Source organism: Engystomops pustulosus, chromosome 11, assembly GCF_040894005.1.
Source record: "Engystomops pustulosus chromosome 11, aEngPut4.maternal, whole genome shotgun sequence".
NCBI classification, from domain to species: Eukaryota; Metazoa; Chordata; class Amphibia; order Anura; family Leptodactylidae; genus Engystomops; species Engystomops pustulosus.
The window spans coordinates 24,088,070-24,104,635 of NC_092421.1; the positions used below are offsets into that span (position 1 = coordinate 24,088,070).

Genomic DNA, 16,566 nt, shown 5'->3' on the forward strand with positions numbered 1-16,566 from the left:
TCACCATGACAGCCACAGGTCTTTACAATGTGTGATTTGCACATAATAATATATTATGTGAAAAATCGACATATATTGTTATATACTGCCACCCTATAGTAACCTGGGGGAGGGGGGGGGGAATGGGGTTGAAAAATAGTAAAGAAAGTGAAAACATATAATAAATGAATTAATGAAACCTAAAAGTTAAAATCAAACTCCTTTACCTAGATAAAAAATGAAATAAAGTAAAAAAAAATGAAATAAAGTAAAATTATAAACATGTTAGGAATCATTGTCTCCAAGAATGTCTGGTCTATCAAAAAATAATACAGTCCTCAAAAAAAGAAACAAAGAAAGAAAACATCAGCTCATACATCAAAAAATTACACCTCACACAGGTCCGTAAACTGAAGTATGAAAAAGTTATTAGCAACAGATGATGGCGAAACAAGTACACAAGGTTTTATTTTTTTAAAACACAATAAAACCTGTATAAATTTAGCATCTCTGTAATCATATTAAACCAAAGAAAAAAGCCCAGGTGGTTAAGTGTACAGTGAAATCCGTAAAAACCCAGCCCACAAGAAAATGGATCAAATGCGGTTTTTCACCAATTTCACCGCATGTGGAATTTTTCTCCTGCTTCCCACCACAAGGCGTGGAATAATAAATACCATCGCTGAAAAGTACAATTTGTTAACCAGAAGATAAGCTTTTATACAGCTCTGTACATGGAAAAATGACAAAAATTATAGATATTTAAAAGTGGGGAGCAAAATATGAACTAAAAAGAAAAAAAACTGTGTCCCGAGGGGTTAACTTTGACATTGGCTAAATGTACACAAGTTTTGATAAATGTAGGTCCAGGTGACTAAAGACGACTACGAGGGGACATGATTAATTTATATAAATATATGAATGGTCCATACAAAAAATATGGTGGTAAGTTGTTTCAGATTAAATCAAATCAAAAGACGAGGGGGCACTGTCTCCATCTGGAGAAAACAAGGTTTAATCACCGGAGGCGACAGGGCTTTTTTACTATGAGAACTGTCAATCTGTGGAATAGCCTGCCTCAGGCGCTGGTCACAGCAGGGACAGCAGAAAGCTTTAAGAAGGGTCTAGATGCCTTTTTATACCTAAATAACATTGATGGTTATGTTATAAAGAATTGCTTCCCCTAAATCCCTTCCGCATCCAATCCCTTCCCTTCCTTGGTTGAACTTGATGGACAAGTGTCTTTTTTCAACCGTATAAACTATGATACTATAATAGTCCATGATAAAAGATTAAAACGCTGAATGTACCTGTCCCATCTGGCGTTCCATAAACGTAGGTCGGTAACATTTTCACAGTAGCAGAATCGTGGGTTTCTTTCTTGAGTCCATATTTTAACTCCGTCATCATTCTTAATTTAATTTCTGCCAGTTTCTCATCTGATAGATGTAGCAGATCTAGAACCTTATCAATCTGCTTGTGTTGTGCGAGCAATCTACAAGCCACTGCTGTCACCATGGCTGCTCCTTTACCACTGCCGCTCTCTGATAGAAGGAAACGCACGTCACAATTAGGAACCAGTCTCCTTACCACCTTGTGGAGTCGTTTAGCATACCTAAAACAGCAAATTAGGGATTATTCTTCATATTTAGTGACATAAGCCTCTTATAGATCATTAGGAAAAACTTTTTATAGTTTTAGTGTCCCCCAAAATAAGTTATTCTTTGCATGGTAAGTTGCTTACTGTGGATGTGTCCTATACACTGTCCCATCCATTCCAACCGTTGTCCTCATCCTATCCAACTTCTTGTTTTCCCGAAGTCGGGTCAGGATAGCAGCGAGAGCAGCTGCACACAGGTTAGCGGAACGGAAAGATACTATTGTGGCGACATGCTGAACAGCAATGCAGTCATCTTCTGATGGTTCCAGGCCAAGGTCAAGTAATATCTGTCTAGTGTTATACAGACCTTCATTATATCTGCAAGAGCAAAAGGTATTGCTAGATGTGAGGACCAATAGGATGGAAATACCTACATGAAACCCTTCTTACTTTTCCATGGCAGCCACATGACTTGTTTCTATCTTTCCCTTGGTGCGGAGCGCGTTAGTGACTTTGCCACCGAACAGAAGGCCGTTTTTTGCCATCTTTAGCAAAATGAGTCTGACGAGTTCTCCCATGTACAAACCGCTGATCATCTTCTCAAATCTATCAGAAACACACAAGACAAGACGCAATGGCATTTTTTTAAAGGAAAAAATAATTCACATTCATGTTTGCTATTCAATTCATCACCAATGATGGTGGCCCTTTTCTGATACTCCTGTAGTGCCCTTTGCCCATGGGCCGAGGCTTCCTCCTGAAAGGGGCCGCCGCAGTGCTCACTGAAAAAGGGGGGAAAGGACTTGTAGGGAATAGTTCTTGACGCCAGTCAGGATGATCACTGACTTGGGCCCTGGGAGATAGGTGTTATGTGTCAGTGTGATGTTTAACCCTTCCCGACTAGGGCTGGCTCCCAGGGGATGAATGATGGAGCCACTAGCCTTGTGGTGATGGCAGCGCCCAAAGAGACAAATCTTACACTTGTGCTTAAATTTTAACTGCAGGGACCCTATCTTGTATGTAACCCGGGGACTGCCTGCACTTCTACTTCTGCCCCTGCTTGGCTCCTCTGACCCCTCCACAGCACTAACCACCTTGCCATCTCCATTAGAACTCACTCACTTTAACTCCTCCCTTCTTCTTCCCATAATCCTCTGCTGCTCTCTCTCACCTTGGTAGGCCGGCCCCCTTCTTTATTAAATATATAACAATTAAAGGTACATACACAGTACAGTGCCATTGCTGTAGGACCTGACAATTTACACAAAGTGCTACATTCCCACTAAAGGATTGTCCTAAAATACAGGACTAATACAGAGAATGAGTGGAGATAGAGTATTATTTAACCCCTTAACGCTCTGCGCCGTAGCTCTACGGCGCAGAGGTATAAGGAGTGTATGAAGAGGGCTCACGGGCTGAGTCCTCTTCATACATATTGCACAAAACCCCCACCGCTAATAACCGCGGTCGGTGCTCGCGGCTATTAACCCCCTCGTTGCCGCCGGCAAAGTCGCCGGCGCCGCCATCTTTTTTTCGATCGTCGCGCCCCCGAACGTCATCGGGGGGCGGCGATCGGTTGCCATGGTAGCCTCGGGTCTTCGTTTGACCCGAGACTATCTGGCATCTGCAGATTCGTTACAATGAGCCAGTGGCTCATTGTAATGAATGTGCTGCAAAAATGCCATATATTGCAATACAGAAGTATTGCAGTATATGGTAGCAGCGATCTGACCATCTAGGGTTAATGTACCCTAGATGGTCTAAAAAATAGTGAAAAAAAAAAGAAAAAAAAAAGTTTAAAAAATAAAAAAAATTAATAAAATATTAAAAATTCAAATCACCCCCTTTCCCTAGAACTGATATAAAACATAATAAACAGTAAAAATCACAAACATATTAGGCATTGCCGCGTCCCAAAATGCCCGATCTATCAAAATATAAAAACGGTTACGGGCGGCGGTGACCTCCGAGGCGGGAAATGGCGCCCAAATGTCCGAAATGCGACTCTTACACCTTTTTACATAACATAAAAAATGAAATAAAAAATGATCAAAATGTCGCACAGACCTCAAAATGGTAGCAATGAAAACGTCGCCTCATTTCACAAAAAATGACACCTCACACATCTCCGTGCGCCAAAGTATGAAAAAGTTATTAGCGTCAGAAGATGGCAAAAATTTTTTTTCCTTTTTTGTACACATTCGTTTAATTTTTGAAAATGTATTAAAACACAATAAAACCTGTATAAATTTGGTTATTTGGAGCGAAGAGTGAAAGTCGCAAAAACTGAGCCCACAAGAACGTGACGCATGTGCGCTTTTTTTTAATTTTTCCACATTTGGAATTTTTTTCAGCTTCGCAGTACACGGCATGTTAAAATAAATAACATTACTGGAAAGTAAAATTTGTTACGCACAAAATAAGCCCTCACACAGGTCTGTACACGGAAAAATGAAAAAGTTATGGATTTTTGAAGTTGGAGAGCGAGAAATGAGCCGAAAAACCCTCCGTCCTTAAGGGGTTAAAGAGGACCTGTCACCCAATTTATCGGCACTAGGAGCTGCTTACTAAAGTAAGCAGCTCCTAGTGCTCGATCAAACGCCCCAGTGTTAGAGTTACCGGAAACCTCAGGTAACGCTATCAAACACTGTGGCGGGGTACAGTGTAATTGTCGGACAGCTCGCAAAGCTGGGGCGGTCCGGGGAAGAGGCAGTGCCTCGGACCGCCCCCTCATGAATACGTCGGACCGCTTTGCAAGCTGTCCGATGATTACACTGTACCCCCCGCAGTGTTTGATAGCGTTACCGAAGGTTTCTGGTAACGCTATCACTCTAACACTGCCGCGTTTGATCAAGCACTAGGAGCTGCTTACTTTAGTAAGCAGCTCCTAGTGCCGAAAATTTAGGTGACAGGTCCTCTTTAAAGTAGCTCTAAGTCTCTTAAATCTATCTACTGCTGCATTAAATCCAATTATACTTTCTAGCGGCCATTTTGAACTGGGGAAGTGAGAACAATGGACACATAGAAGGAATGCTCTTTCAAGTTGGCAGTACATAGACCATGTATAATTTGGCATAACTGTATTATTTTCCCATATTTCAGTACATTGGGGGAGATTTATCAGAAGTGTCGGAGAGCAGAACTGTTCTAGTTGCCGATGAAAACCAATCAGAGCTCAGCTTTGATTTTTCCACAGCTGTTTATAAAATTTAATAGTTTGACCTCAGAAATTTTTGATAAACCTCCTCAATTTTTTCCCTTTGTATTCATACAACATAAATAAAAATACTTACAGTTGCTTTCCAGGGTTAACGGATCCCAAATCTATGTCATAATCAAAATCGGTTCTGATGTCATCTAATGCACCATCGTCTCCAAACGCTCCCCACTCCGCATTAATGCACATCCTCCCCTCATCGCCTTCAACTAGGTCAATATTATTGAGGTTCTCCATGTAACAGGCATTGGAACCAGTCCCTACACAGCAGGGAAACAATGATGTCAGCAATATGCAAGTTACGGTATTATTTTCCTTATCTACATTACTAATTACTAATTCTTACCTCCCCCAGATTAGGGATATTTTATTCTAAGTACTTGTATTCTGCATATTACACAATTATATACAGGCAGTCCCCGGGTTACGTACAAGATAGGGTCCAGAGGTTTGTTCTTAAGTTGATTTTGTATGCAAGTCAAAACTGTATATTTTAAAATTTTAGTTCCAGACAAAAATTTTTTTGTCCCAGTGACAATTGGAGTTTAAACATTTTTTGCTGTAATGGGACCAAGGATTATCTAGTAAGCTTCATTACAGACATCTTACAGCTGATTATTGCAGCCTGGGACTATAGTAAAGCATTCAGAGAGTTTCACCAGAGGTCAGAGGGGTCTGTCTGTAACTATGGGTTGTCTGTAAGTCGGGTGTCCTTAAGTAGGGGACCGCCTGTATCTCCATTTTAAATCAATGTATACGATTAAAATGAGGAAAGATTAAAACAACTAGATTTATTTAGTCTGGAAAAGAGACGACTACGAGGGAACATGATAAATTCATATAAATATATGAATGGTTCATACAATAAATATGGTGGTAAATTGTTTCAGATTAAATCAAATCAAAAGATGAGGCGGCACTGTCTCCGTCTAGAGAAAACAAGGTTTAATCACCGGAGGCGACAGGGCTTTTTTTTTACTATGAGAACTGTCAATCTATGGAATAGCCTGCCTCAGGCGCTGGTCACAGCAGGGACAGCAGAGAGATTCAAGAAGGGTCTAGATGCTTTTTTACACCTAAATAACATTGATGGTTATGTTATATAGAATTGTTTCCCATAAATCCCTTCCTCATGCAATCCCTTCCCTTCCTTGGTTGAACTTAATGGACAAGTGTCTTTTTTCAACTGTATAAAACTCTAACTATGAAGAGCAATTCACTAAAATTTGGACTAAAATCACAGAGGGTGACTGTGCACAAAGATTGTTGGCATAACCAGGGGTACAAACGGCTGCAAATACATATTGATAAGCTTTGTGGCCCCTTTAACCCAGTGATTGTTGCTGGTCCCTGTTTAATTAGTCGCAGACTTAAAAACGAGATTCTTAAATATCCTCAGGATAACAAAATAACACATTCCCTCATTCAATGTTATTAACAAAAATACAGCATTTCACAAATATAAATCCAACCTTTCTCTATCAGTTCTATCGTTAACAATTTTAATTGCCCCTGGATCCCACCGTAAATCGTCTGATTACGGTCAGGCAGGTCAGACTCTTCACAGAATTCTTCTGTCTGCAATATGCAGTGCGAACTCTGCACCTCCCTCTGCCTTACAAAATAAGCTCACACACAGACACCTCCTGCTATCAAGCAGCAGTGTGAAGAGACTTACTCTACAAGCTACAGAAAAGATAAGTTCTTTATAGCAGGGAAAGGAGGCATAGCTGACTCTGTATGTGTTACAGGTGAGAAATAGTAGAGCTGGAGAATGTCATTGTGTTTGATATCCATCTCATGGATCTGATCTCTGATGTGTCTCATCTCTCTTTTTCTTTGTGTCAGAAACTAATAGAACGTTCAGAAGCTAAATAAAAGTGTAGATAAACCCTGTACTCTGGTGTTCTAAGGATACTGTCAGCACACAGCATCTGATAGCACAGCGGGATCATGAAATCCTCGTCCACACTCTGCAATTTTACAGTAACCATCACTGAGTGATAGGAGCTAAAACATCAATAAAACCGAGTAAAATTAAGTAAGGTAAATTAAGGGGTTACAAATTAGCTTTATTGTTTAAGCATCACTAGGGGATTACTGGGCACACACCAGTATGTACGTGTTCTCGGTTTGGAGGCAGTGCATCCTTGTGGAAGATTTACTTTAAGTTATTTGACACAGGATAACTTTTATACATTATAACCCCTATTTTATCCAATTACAGCATTGGTTAACTTCTTTTACCTACAATAACGCCAACCTCACACAACTGGTCATCATATCCACAAGTCATCATGGTGCCCACAGTATCGTTCACCAAAGCTAGGACTTCCACATTTGTGTTCTGCCGAGAGAGAGATGTTCACACCAAACTCAACATTTAACACTAAAAAGTCTGGGGATATTTGAAGTGAAATTCTAAAAATAATATGGAACCCACCTTGTTCTTCTTTAGTGTTTTTCTCAGTGTGTTTACCACATCAGTTTGCTGGACTCCTCTTACTTTATATTCTTTGGTCCAAGATATCAACTCTCCCTACAAAAGCCATAAAGGATAAAGTAGTTTAAGTATAGTCATCTGCTCGCACATTTTCTGAATTTACCATCTTCTAGGATGTTTGCATCATGACAGCATTCTATATTTCCATAATTACCAAGAGATTTACACTGTCCATAAATTAGACCGAAACCCTTTTTTTGGAACACAACAAATCTATTCTGATTCTTACTTAAAGCAAACATGTCACCAGGAATTAATTTTTAGCTGGTGACAGGCAGGGCCAATTCTAGCCTTTTTGCTGCCTGTGGTGAAACTTGAAGATGCTGCCCTCCTGCGCCCCGATGATGCTACCTTACACACTAGTAGTCAGTCATTAGACACAGACATTAGTGACATTTAGTATCTACTACCTTACAGGTGACAATCTGCTCCATCAGGAAGAGGACTTCTTTACGATTTCTCCCAGCCATGGTTTTTCTCTGCTGAATTCACAATCAAACTCTGCTCTATGCAGCACAACTCCACACTGTGCCCCTAAAAATACCAGTCACTAACAGTATAAAGGAGCCTGTTTTTAATATATATTATTCTCACAACATGACTTAACAAACTATTCCCCACATAAAACATCCTCTATATAGTCAGCCAAATTATAGTATATACAGCATCCACAATTCATTAAGTGGCCTAATTTAGCCTCCCTCATTAATGAACAGCCCCCGCCCCCCCCCGTATACACAGCCTCTCCACCCCGTATACACAGCCTGTCCTGTATACACACAGCCTCTCTTCCCCCTTCCCCTTGTATACATTGTCTCTCTATTACCCCTGTACACACAGCCTCTCTTCCCCCTTCCCCTTGTATAAATTGTGTCTCTATCACCCCTGTATACACAGCCTCTCTACCCCCCTTCTTCCTTGTATTCACAGCCTCTTGCCGCACAAATAAAAAAAAAAACGTTGTACTCACCATTCCTCATCCTCTCCCGTCGGCAGCCGCAATGTCTGTGTAGGGATACAGGCCGGCCTGTGTCCTACAGAGTGGTGCACACAGGCGGGAAAAAAAATATTTTTCAGGTAGCATGTACTTGCCAGCCATTGGCAAGTCTGTGCTACCGGCGGTGAAAAGGAGTCCGCAATCTGCCGTCTGAGGCGGGGACTTCACCCAGGCTTATGGCAGATGCGGTTCTGGTGACAGGTTCCAATAACCTATGTTATCATGATTCTAAGAATGCCTACAGAGGGGGATAGTGTGGCGGAGAGGAGGAATGCATGATGAGACACAGGCACACATAGGCTGCAGCTGCCCTCCCCTGGGACTCAGCACATGCTGCTGGCAGGGAGCCAGTTAATGTGAAATAAAATGTTATAAAGTACGGAAATGATTCGTAATTCTGACATTACTATACTGAGCCTTTATCCATATGCAACTAGCTAAATAAACTACATTCATCAGAACTCAGCTTGCAACCAGCTTTCAGTCTGGAATGCAGTCTATGGTTCATAGCTCTTAAAGGGTTGTACCACTAGCGATGGGATAAGAGATGTGTTTAATAAATGGGGTCCTACTGCAACTCTCACTAATTAGAAGAAAAGCCCCTCTGCTGTCGCAAAGTGCTTCATAGAATGGTTGCGCTTCTCCCACAGAAGTCCCATAGAAGTTAAGAAAGCACAAGTAGGGTATGTGAACCAAAGCTTTATTCATATGGATCTAGATCATTTTGGCGTCCCCATTTTATAGTTAGTACCCAAAGGGTTCATACGCTTATCCACTATCATGAAGATAAGAGATAAGTGTACTTAATGGCACACTTTCTGTTTACACTGAAAAAGTTACCAATTATTATGACTATTATAGGCCCAGAGGCATCCACTAGCAATGTCCTTTTAACAATGAACATGACAAGTCCAAGGCAAAAGTCCAAACACGAAAAAAAGTCTAAAATCAATAAAATGAGGACGTAGTAGCAGAGTATAACTCATTTATCATTGGATAGTAATATGAATGTTTGCTCCGTCAAGAGTGGTCTAGCAAATACTGAACAATGTATTTAGTGTAACCGTCAAACTGTGTGGTAGTTAATCATAAAGTGCAATTTACACAACTGTATCGATTAACCATTTGTGGTGAAATCTCACTGGGTATCCTACCTCATCGAGTCGGGTCTGCTTGCAAGGAAATGAGAAGGTGAATCCAAGTGGCATCTTTTCTGTTATCCGTCTTTTTTTCATGAAATCGTCCAGGCAGTCCACAACATAATCAAAGAGCTGCAAAAACACAACGTGATGGTCATCACTGTGGTGACTGCATAGAAGAATATTCCCAGTCTACTGCACATTATTATTACATGTGGTCAATCTTACTTCAGCTTGGCTTCCGTTTAGTATTTCACTAGGAGTTGGATAAAACTGACTGTCCATCTGAACATTTGGCTTTCCATCTTCAGAAACCTTCACTCGGAGAACTTTAAATTTTGAACCTCCGAGATCTAGAGCCAGAAAGTCCCCCTTTTCTGTGTAGCAAAAGATATAGATGTTTATATAATATATATAAGAATTAGCAGGCATGAACAAGTACCCGTATATACTCGAGTATAAGCAGAGACCGCTAATTTCAACACAAAAAACTGGGAAAACCTATTGACTCAAGTATAAGCTGAGGGTGGGAAATGCATTGGTCACAGCCTCCCAGTATATAGCCAACCAGCCCCTGTAGTATGAAAAAATAAATAAATAACACTGTACTCACCTTTCCGACGTCCCCCGTAGGTCCTCTTCTGTCTCAGATAGTCAGACAGTCTCAGACAGAAGAGGACCTACGAGTGACGTCAGAAAGGTGAGTTTTTAGTTGGCTCGAGTATAAGCTGAGTTAGGGTTTTTGAGCACAAATTTTGTGCCGAAAAACTAGGCTTATACTCGAGTATATATGGAATATGTAAATGTATATGGTGAATGTATACATTTTTTATGATAAACAAGTTACAATGGGGGAGATTTCTTAATCTGTTTACAACAGAATTCGGATGTAATTTTGCTACATTTATAAAGGGATTTATACAGTTTTCATGCACTGCTACGACAAGCACGGCAAAAGGGACGTGGCTTCAAAGGAAAAAGTCTGTGTGCCCAAAAGTAATGATATCCCAAAAGAATTTGGTCTCATCTAATAGGAGGTTCGAAATACAACTAAACAGTCTTAAACTATGACAGATTTATCATCTAGTATCAGACACTTACGAGAATCTTGTGAAGAATAAGACTGTAATCTAGCTCAGCGCTGTCTTACCTTACGACCCTTTTGATAAATCTGCCCCATTGTACCCATAGTGGACCACTTACCAGAACCATCAGGAGTTGACCTGACATGTGTTGGTAACATCTTGACCGAGGCAGTTGGGTTTGTATCTTTCTTCAGACCTTTTTCCATCTCTGCTTTGAAACGTGTCATAATATCTATCAAAGTTTCATCTGATAGACGCATGTGATACAAGAATCTGTCAACCTGCATGTGTACAGATCACATAAGTGAGTAATCATTACATCTCACATACCATTACACAGAGCTACAATGGCAGCATAGAGTCAACACAACCTTCATATTGGCATCTGTCACTCTACAACATGTTTTGGAGGATATCCAATCAGAGATACAAGTGCAAAATAAATGTCATTTACACTAATTACACTTTACTACATATATTGGATATAATCTGTTCATCTTCACGTGACTTTGGAGGAGATTTTTTATAGGTATATGGGCGAGATTTTACATAAAAGAGGGAATACAAGAAAGGACATTTTATACCCTACCTAAGGGGCTAGTAGTTTAATGGGGTAAAATCTGATGCTAGGTTTCCTTTAAATCCATTTAAATATGAGGATTTATAAACAACTGGGTGATGATGTGCAGAAAAATACATAAAAACACCATCATAGGTAACAAACATTAGAAATAGTGTAACACTGGGTTCACGTCACGTTTTTTGGCAGATGGAGGTAAAGTTGTTGCCTCCGTCTGACCACTATTCCTCCTCCAAAAAAATGCAGGATGGAAAGAAGTAGCAAGCTACGTCTTTTCATTGTGCATCGTCCGCCTGAGCGATGTATGCACTCAGGAGAGGCAATGGATGCCTATGGGGAGTGGATGCAGTGTACTGCAAAGAACCAAGCCAAGCGACGTGGAAGGACCTGGTGATGTTACTGTCCATATGAGGCCAGTGACAACACTGTGGTAACATCCCATTCATCGGCAGCAGCCAATCGCTGGCTGTCGCCAATGTGCATCCATCCCCCACATTCAGGTCCTGGGCGACGTATGGCAAAAAAAAAAAAAAAAAAAAAAGAAGGAGGTGTGAACCCTTGCCCTGGACCCCATGAGGTTTTCCAAAAATTTTAATAAACCGGGCATACATTATCTCAATGTTGTGTCATACATGCTGGATGAAGCATTTACACACAAAACATAATCAAGTCAAGCAAGACCAGAACCTTTATAGTGCAGTAACTTATTAAGACCAAGTCCAGAAGAATTGACCGTTCAGTCAATAAGTAATTTCAAAATATTAACCCCTTCTCAATATTTGACATAATAGTACTGCATGGCGGGAGCTGCTTTCCTGCATCCTGCAGTACTATTACGTCAGGCTTCTGCCACCGGCTCCGTTTAGAAGCTGCCTCTAACACCCGCGATTGGAGATTCCTTCGATCGCAGGTGTTAACCCCGTACACACCGCGGTCACGCTTTTTGTGTGTGGGGTATTTCTTGTGAATCGTACCCCCCGCAGTGCTTGCCGGGGGTTCCGCTGCTCCAATCGCAGACCCGGGGCCTGCCAGAGCCCCGGGGCTGCGCAATCCGTCTCTGGGACCCGGGTCCTGCCTCCTAAAGTTAACATTTTACAAAAATGAGAGGATGCATAAAAAACCTTGGAGACAAAGTAGACATTGGGTGAAGTTGTTAAGTTATTTTGCTGTTATGATTACGTATGGAAAAAGTAGAACATTTAGAATTTCAAAAATTTTTCCAAATTTTTACCAAATATCCGTTTTTTCATAAATAAATGTAAAACATCCCACCAAAACTAACATGAACTACAAAGAGTCACGAGAATTTCAAAACCACTCAGATATGTTAAAGCTTCCAGAGTTATAACCACTTATAGTCACACGGGGCAGATTTGAAAAAAATGGGCCGTGTCAGGAAGGTGAAAAGTGGCTTCGGCGTTAAGGGGAGAAATAGAAGGTTTTTCTCAACAGCGTTTCTTAATGAGAATGAATAAACAATGTAATTGAAATTAAATCTCCTTGACTTATGAAGACTTCAGAGTTACAAACTAACATCTTATTCATTCACCACCTGCAATTCGTAGCCACATTTAGCTGACAATAGACTCTCCAACTTCTGTTTACCAGGAAAAAAGCAATAAAATTCTATTGATTTGTCTGCAACTTGTTCTACCAGCTTAACCACACAAAGATCTATTTCTCTATTAACTCTACGCTACTACAGACAACCAAGTATTAAAGTTTTATTTCTAATTTAAAGGGGTATTCTCGTCTGGGCATTCACATTCAGTTTGATAAGTCTGCCATATATAAACATTTCTTCAATTAGAAGTTATTTCAAAAAAATGTCCCTGTGTGAAGATAATTTGTCATAAATGTAGTCATGTTGTCCCTTTGAAACGAGATAGCTTTCTCGGATACGACCACCTCTGCTGGAGGGATTGCACAAAGAAACAAAAAGTTTTTGAATATGAAATGTCTGGGAGTTACTGTCGCACAGCCGTCCTGTGGTAATGATCGCTGAATCCAGGAGGTCCGGCAGGACTCTATAGCGCATGTCTGGCCACTGCGGTCAGATTGCGTGGTGGTCGTATCCGAGGTGGTCGTATGGTTTCTAATTGACCATATGACATGACATTTATGAGAAATTATCTTCACACGGGAACATTTTTTTTAAATTAACATCCAATTGAAGAAATGTTTACATATGGCAAATGGATTTAATAAAATGTAAATGCCCAGATGGGAATACCCCTTTAAGCTGACTTTTGCATGTATTATAGCACCTTTAAAGCCCTATATTACACTATGTATTCTAATGATGAACTTATACAAGTCCGTATATGTCCGCCACTCATTTCCTGATTCTCTCCGAGACGGTACAAATAGTTTAATGGAACCTGATGACAAATCCGATTCCATAGTGTCAGATCCATTGGCATCTTTTATGACGCCAGATGTCTGCAAAAAACATTGCATGTGTAGTTTAACTCTGTCTAAAGAAGCCAAGGCAGTTCTAAAATGGGGGTAATGGGGTGTTCCCATTTCAGCAAATTATTGTTATAGTAAAAAGTTATACAATTTTCCAATATACTTTCTGTATAAGTTCCTCATGGATTTCTAGATCTCTGCTTGCTGTCATTGTATGGAAAGCTTCTATGTTTACTTCCAGTGGATAGGAATCTGTCCACGGTCACGCAGGTGCACGGCTCGTTATAACACTCAGCTCTGATTACTCTGTGATACTAACGAGCCGCACACCTGTGTGATAACGAGCCGCGCACCTGTGAGACCATGGTCAGATTTCTCTCCATTGAAAGTAAATGTAGAAGCTTTCTATAGAATGACAGCAAGCAGAGATCTAGAAAATTGTAAAGAATTGATACAGAAGGTATATTGGAAAATTGTAGAACTTTTTATTATAAAAGAATGACATTAATTTGCTGAACTAAGTTATGTTTTAGTTCAGGCATAAAACTACCGATACATGTAAACCTAGTTGTATTTTCCACATTAATAGCTTGTAAAATCATATACAGAATGTATAGTACCAATAAATACAACAAATTATGCAGAAATTACATTATCTGTATCAGAAATAAGAAACAAAAATTATTTTGTGGTATAGAGACATTATATAGCAAGTTTTAACAAAAATACATAATAAAATAGGCTCAAAACACTGAAATGAACCATTCTTCAGCCTACTCTTCCCTATTTAGGCACCCATTCCCGAGCTACTACACAAAAAATTATTGTTATCAGGGATTGTGGAAAATTATCTCGACATTCCATAAACTTTGGAAATGAACTGATGATAATTCATTAGTTTCCCAGTTACGTTATTAAGTTGCACCTAGGAAAGCAGTCGCACGCCTTACCTTCTTTATCTGATCTTCTTTTAGTTTTGTGAACCAAAATGACACTAAATGTACAGCAAACATTTTGGCGCAAAGCGAATAAAATTACAGTGCAGGAAAAAAAAATAAAGTTCACATAGAAGAAGGATCCACATCGAACTACTCCCTGCGGAGGCAAAGGCTGCAGTGATTCACTACGCTGGTTCAATCATTAACGCTCTTTTCTTGGTTTATTGCTGGGACTAGATATTGATTAAGCTGAAGGGAATGAGTCATTTACATAGACACATTCTTAGGCACTATACACATAATGTACAAGTGTAGGGAGTGGGATTTTTGAGACTTTGGGGACACGTTTACTAACAACAGTTTGCCTATGCAGTGCACCAGAAATCCTCTATCTGGCGCCTGTTCTTTGTGAATCTGGCTCCCCCTGCACTGCCCTGACAGAGTGCACCACTTTGTTTTTGGTGCACCTTTAAGATGGGGACTGAGCACCAAAACGCCCCCCAATCTGGGTCGCATGAAGCATAGTGCAGCTGCACCACAAAAGGGTCGCGTACGACACAAATGTGGTGCAGACACTTCTTAAATACCTGTGCTAGCAGTTTGCACCTAAAAAAAATTGTGCAAAGTCCGACAGAAAACTGGCGCAAAGCCTTTAGTAAATGTGCCCCTTTATTTTAGTTATCAGCATTGCAACAATAAATCCTACAATAAAGGTCCTCCCTATGTGTCATTTGGACCACACAGTGAACCCAGTTGACAAAACATTTGGAATTTTTTATCCCGCTTACCAGTACATTGCACAGAACAACAAAGGGTTTGGCCACTGTTTCAATAGATCTCTATCAGTCAGGTCTCTGCATGAATCTGTACATGTGTCTTTGCTTCTTTTTGAAACCTGCAGCCTTTCCCTGTTCTCAGCTTTCTGCCCTCTCAGTCTCTGCTCCAGGTTTTCCATAATGGCATCACTCTCTCTGTGTCTCTATGCCCACACTGACAGAGAAGAAGGGAGTAAGCAGAATGATACTGTGCTACTACAGATCCTCCTATTCAGCAGAGCTCAGAGATGTAAACAGAGAAGCACAGCTGGTCTGCATCCAGTACAAAAGAAGCAGGACTGATGAACATCCAGGATTATCCATAAGGCAGTAAAAGCACTTATATAAAAGAGTGGCCAACCCCTTTAAATGGTGCTACTAGGAATTACAATTAGCCCAGAAGAAATCATATCGTCATACATCTCTGTGCATTCAAAAGCTATGGAAGGAAGGCAGTAAAAGACAAAATTGAAAAGTGTTAGAGAAAGACATTTTTAGTAATGTCCATCCAGCTAGATCTATTAATGATGAACACCTAGCCAGATAGCTAGTAGATAACAGTAAAATATCCGTCTTGCTTTGCTCTCATCTATTATGCTCAACAAAAACCTGATAAAATATTTCTAGAACTCTGCTAAATGCTTACTATTCTCTGTCTTTGCTGCTCCTTTCCGCTCCATATGTAGTCTGTCTTCAATGAAGACAGATTGGAGCAGTGAGCTGAGCAGTTTAGCAAGCAGGAGAGTTCTAGTGACAGGAGATAAAGGAAGAACAGGTGGTAGGTGGATGTATGGGACGTGAGGATAGCCCTTTTTTAGAGCTAATTCTCACGTCCCTGCTATCTTTTAGAAAACGTTGTTACGCCCCAGGAGCGTAGCCTCTTTTCTCCTCCCCCCTTACATCTTCGGCGCGCAGCTCCTCGTAGATGTGCGCCCTCGTATCCGGCGTTCTGCACATGCGCAGAACGCAGGCCTGCGGCTGCACGGCCAGGGCTCAGAGGCCGGTGCTACTGCACATGCAGCCGAAGATGTCAGGGAAGGAGGAGAAAAGAGGCTACTGGGGCATGGAGCAGCCGCGACATGTAGCCTCATGTCCGACTACTCCACACCCCAGTAGCTGCTTAACAAAATTTACATACAAACGTAACAAAGTTTTCTAAAAGATAGCCGGGATGCAAGGATTAGCTCTAAAAAGTGCTATTCTCACATCCAAATATACAGCCACCTACCACCCGTTCTTATAGGTAGAATGGTGGTAGGTTCCCTTTAAAGCCGATTATAGAAGGCAGGAGGTCATGGAAA

The 16,566-nt window shown here is 40.7% G+C and overlaps 1 protein-coding gene across 1 annotated transcript in view; it reads right to left on the minus strand.

Annotated features, from left to right (window-relative positions):
- Positions 1–16,537, minus strand: part of LOC140106681 (hexokinase HKDC1-like) — a 28,893-nt gene extending 12,356 nt beyond the window's left edge. Inside the window, exons 1-10 of the mRNA XM_072131247.1 lie at positions 14,463–16,537; positions 10,639–10,801; positions 9,664–9,812; positions 9,451–9,567; positions 7,240–7,335; positions 7,044–7,143; positions 4,873–5,056; positions 2,030–2,185; positions 1,724–1,957; positions 1,290–1,594 (exon numbers count right to left, since the gene is read on the minus strand). Coding sequence (XP_071987348.1) covers positions 1,290–1,594; positions 1,724–1,957; positions 2,030–2,185; positions 4,873–5,056; positions 7,044–7,143; positions 7,240–7,335; positions 9,451–9,567; positions 9,664–9,812; positions 10,639–10,801; positions 14,463–14,525 — 1,567 coding nt within the window. The 5' untranslated portion in view covers positions 14,526–16,537. The remainder of the gene's footprint in view (positions 1–1,289; positions 1,595–1,723; positions 1,958–2,029; positions 2,186–4,872; positions 5,057–7,043; positions 7,144–7,239; positions 7,336–9,450; positions 9,568–9,663; positions 9,813–10,638; positions 10,802–14,462) is intronic.
- Between the last annotated feature and the right edge of the window lie 29 nt (positions 16,538–16,566).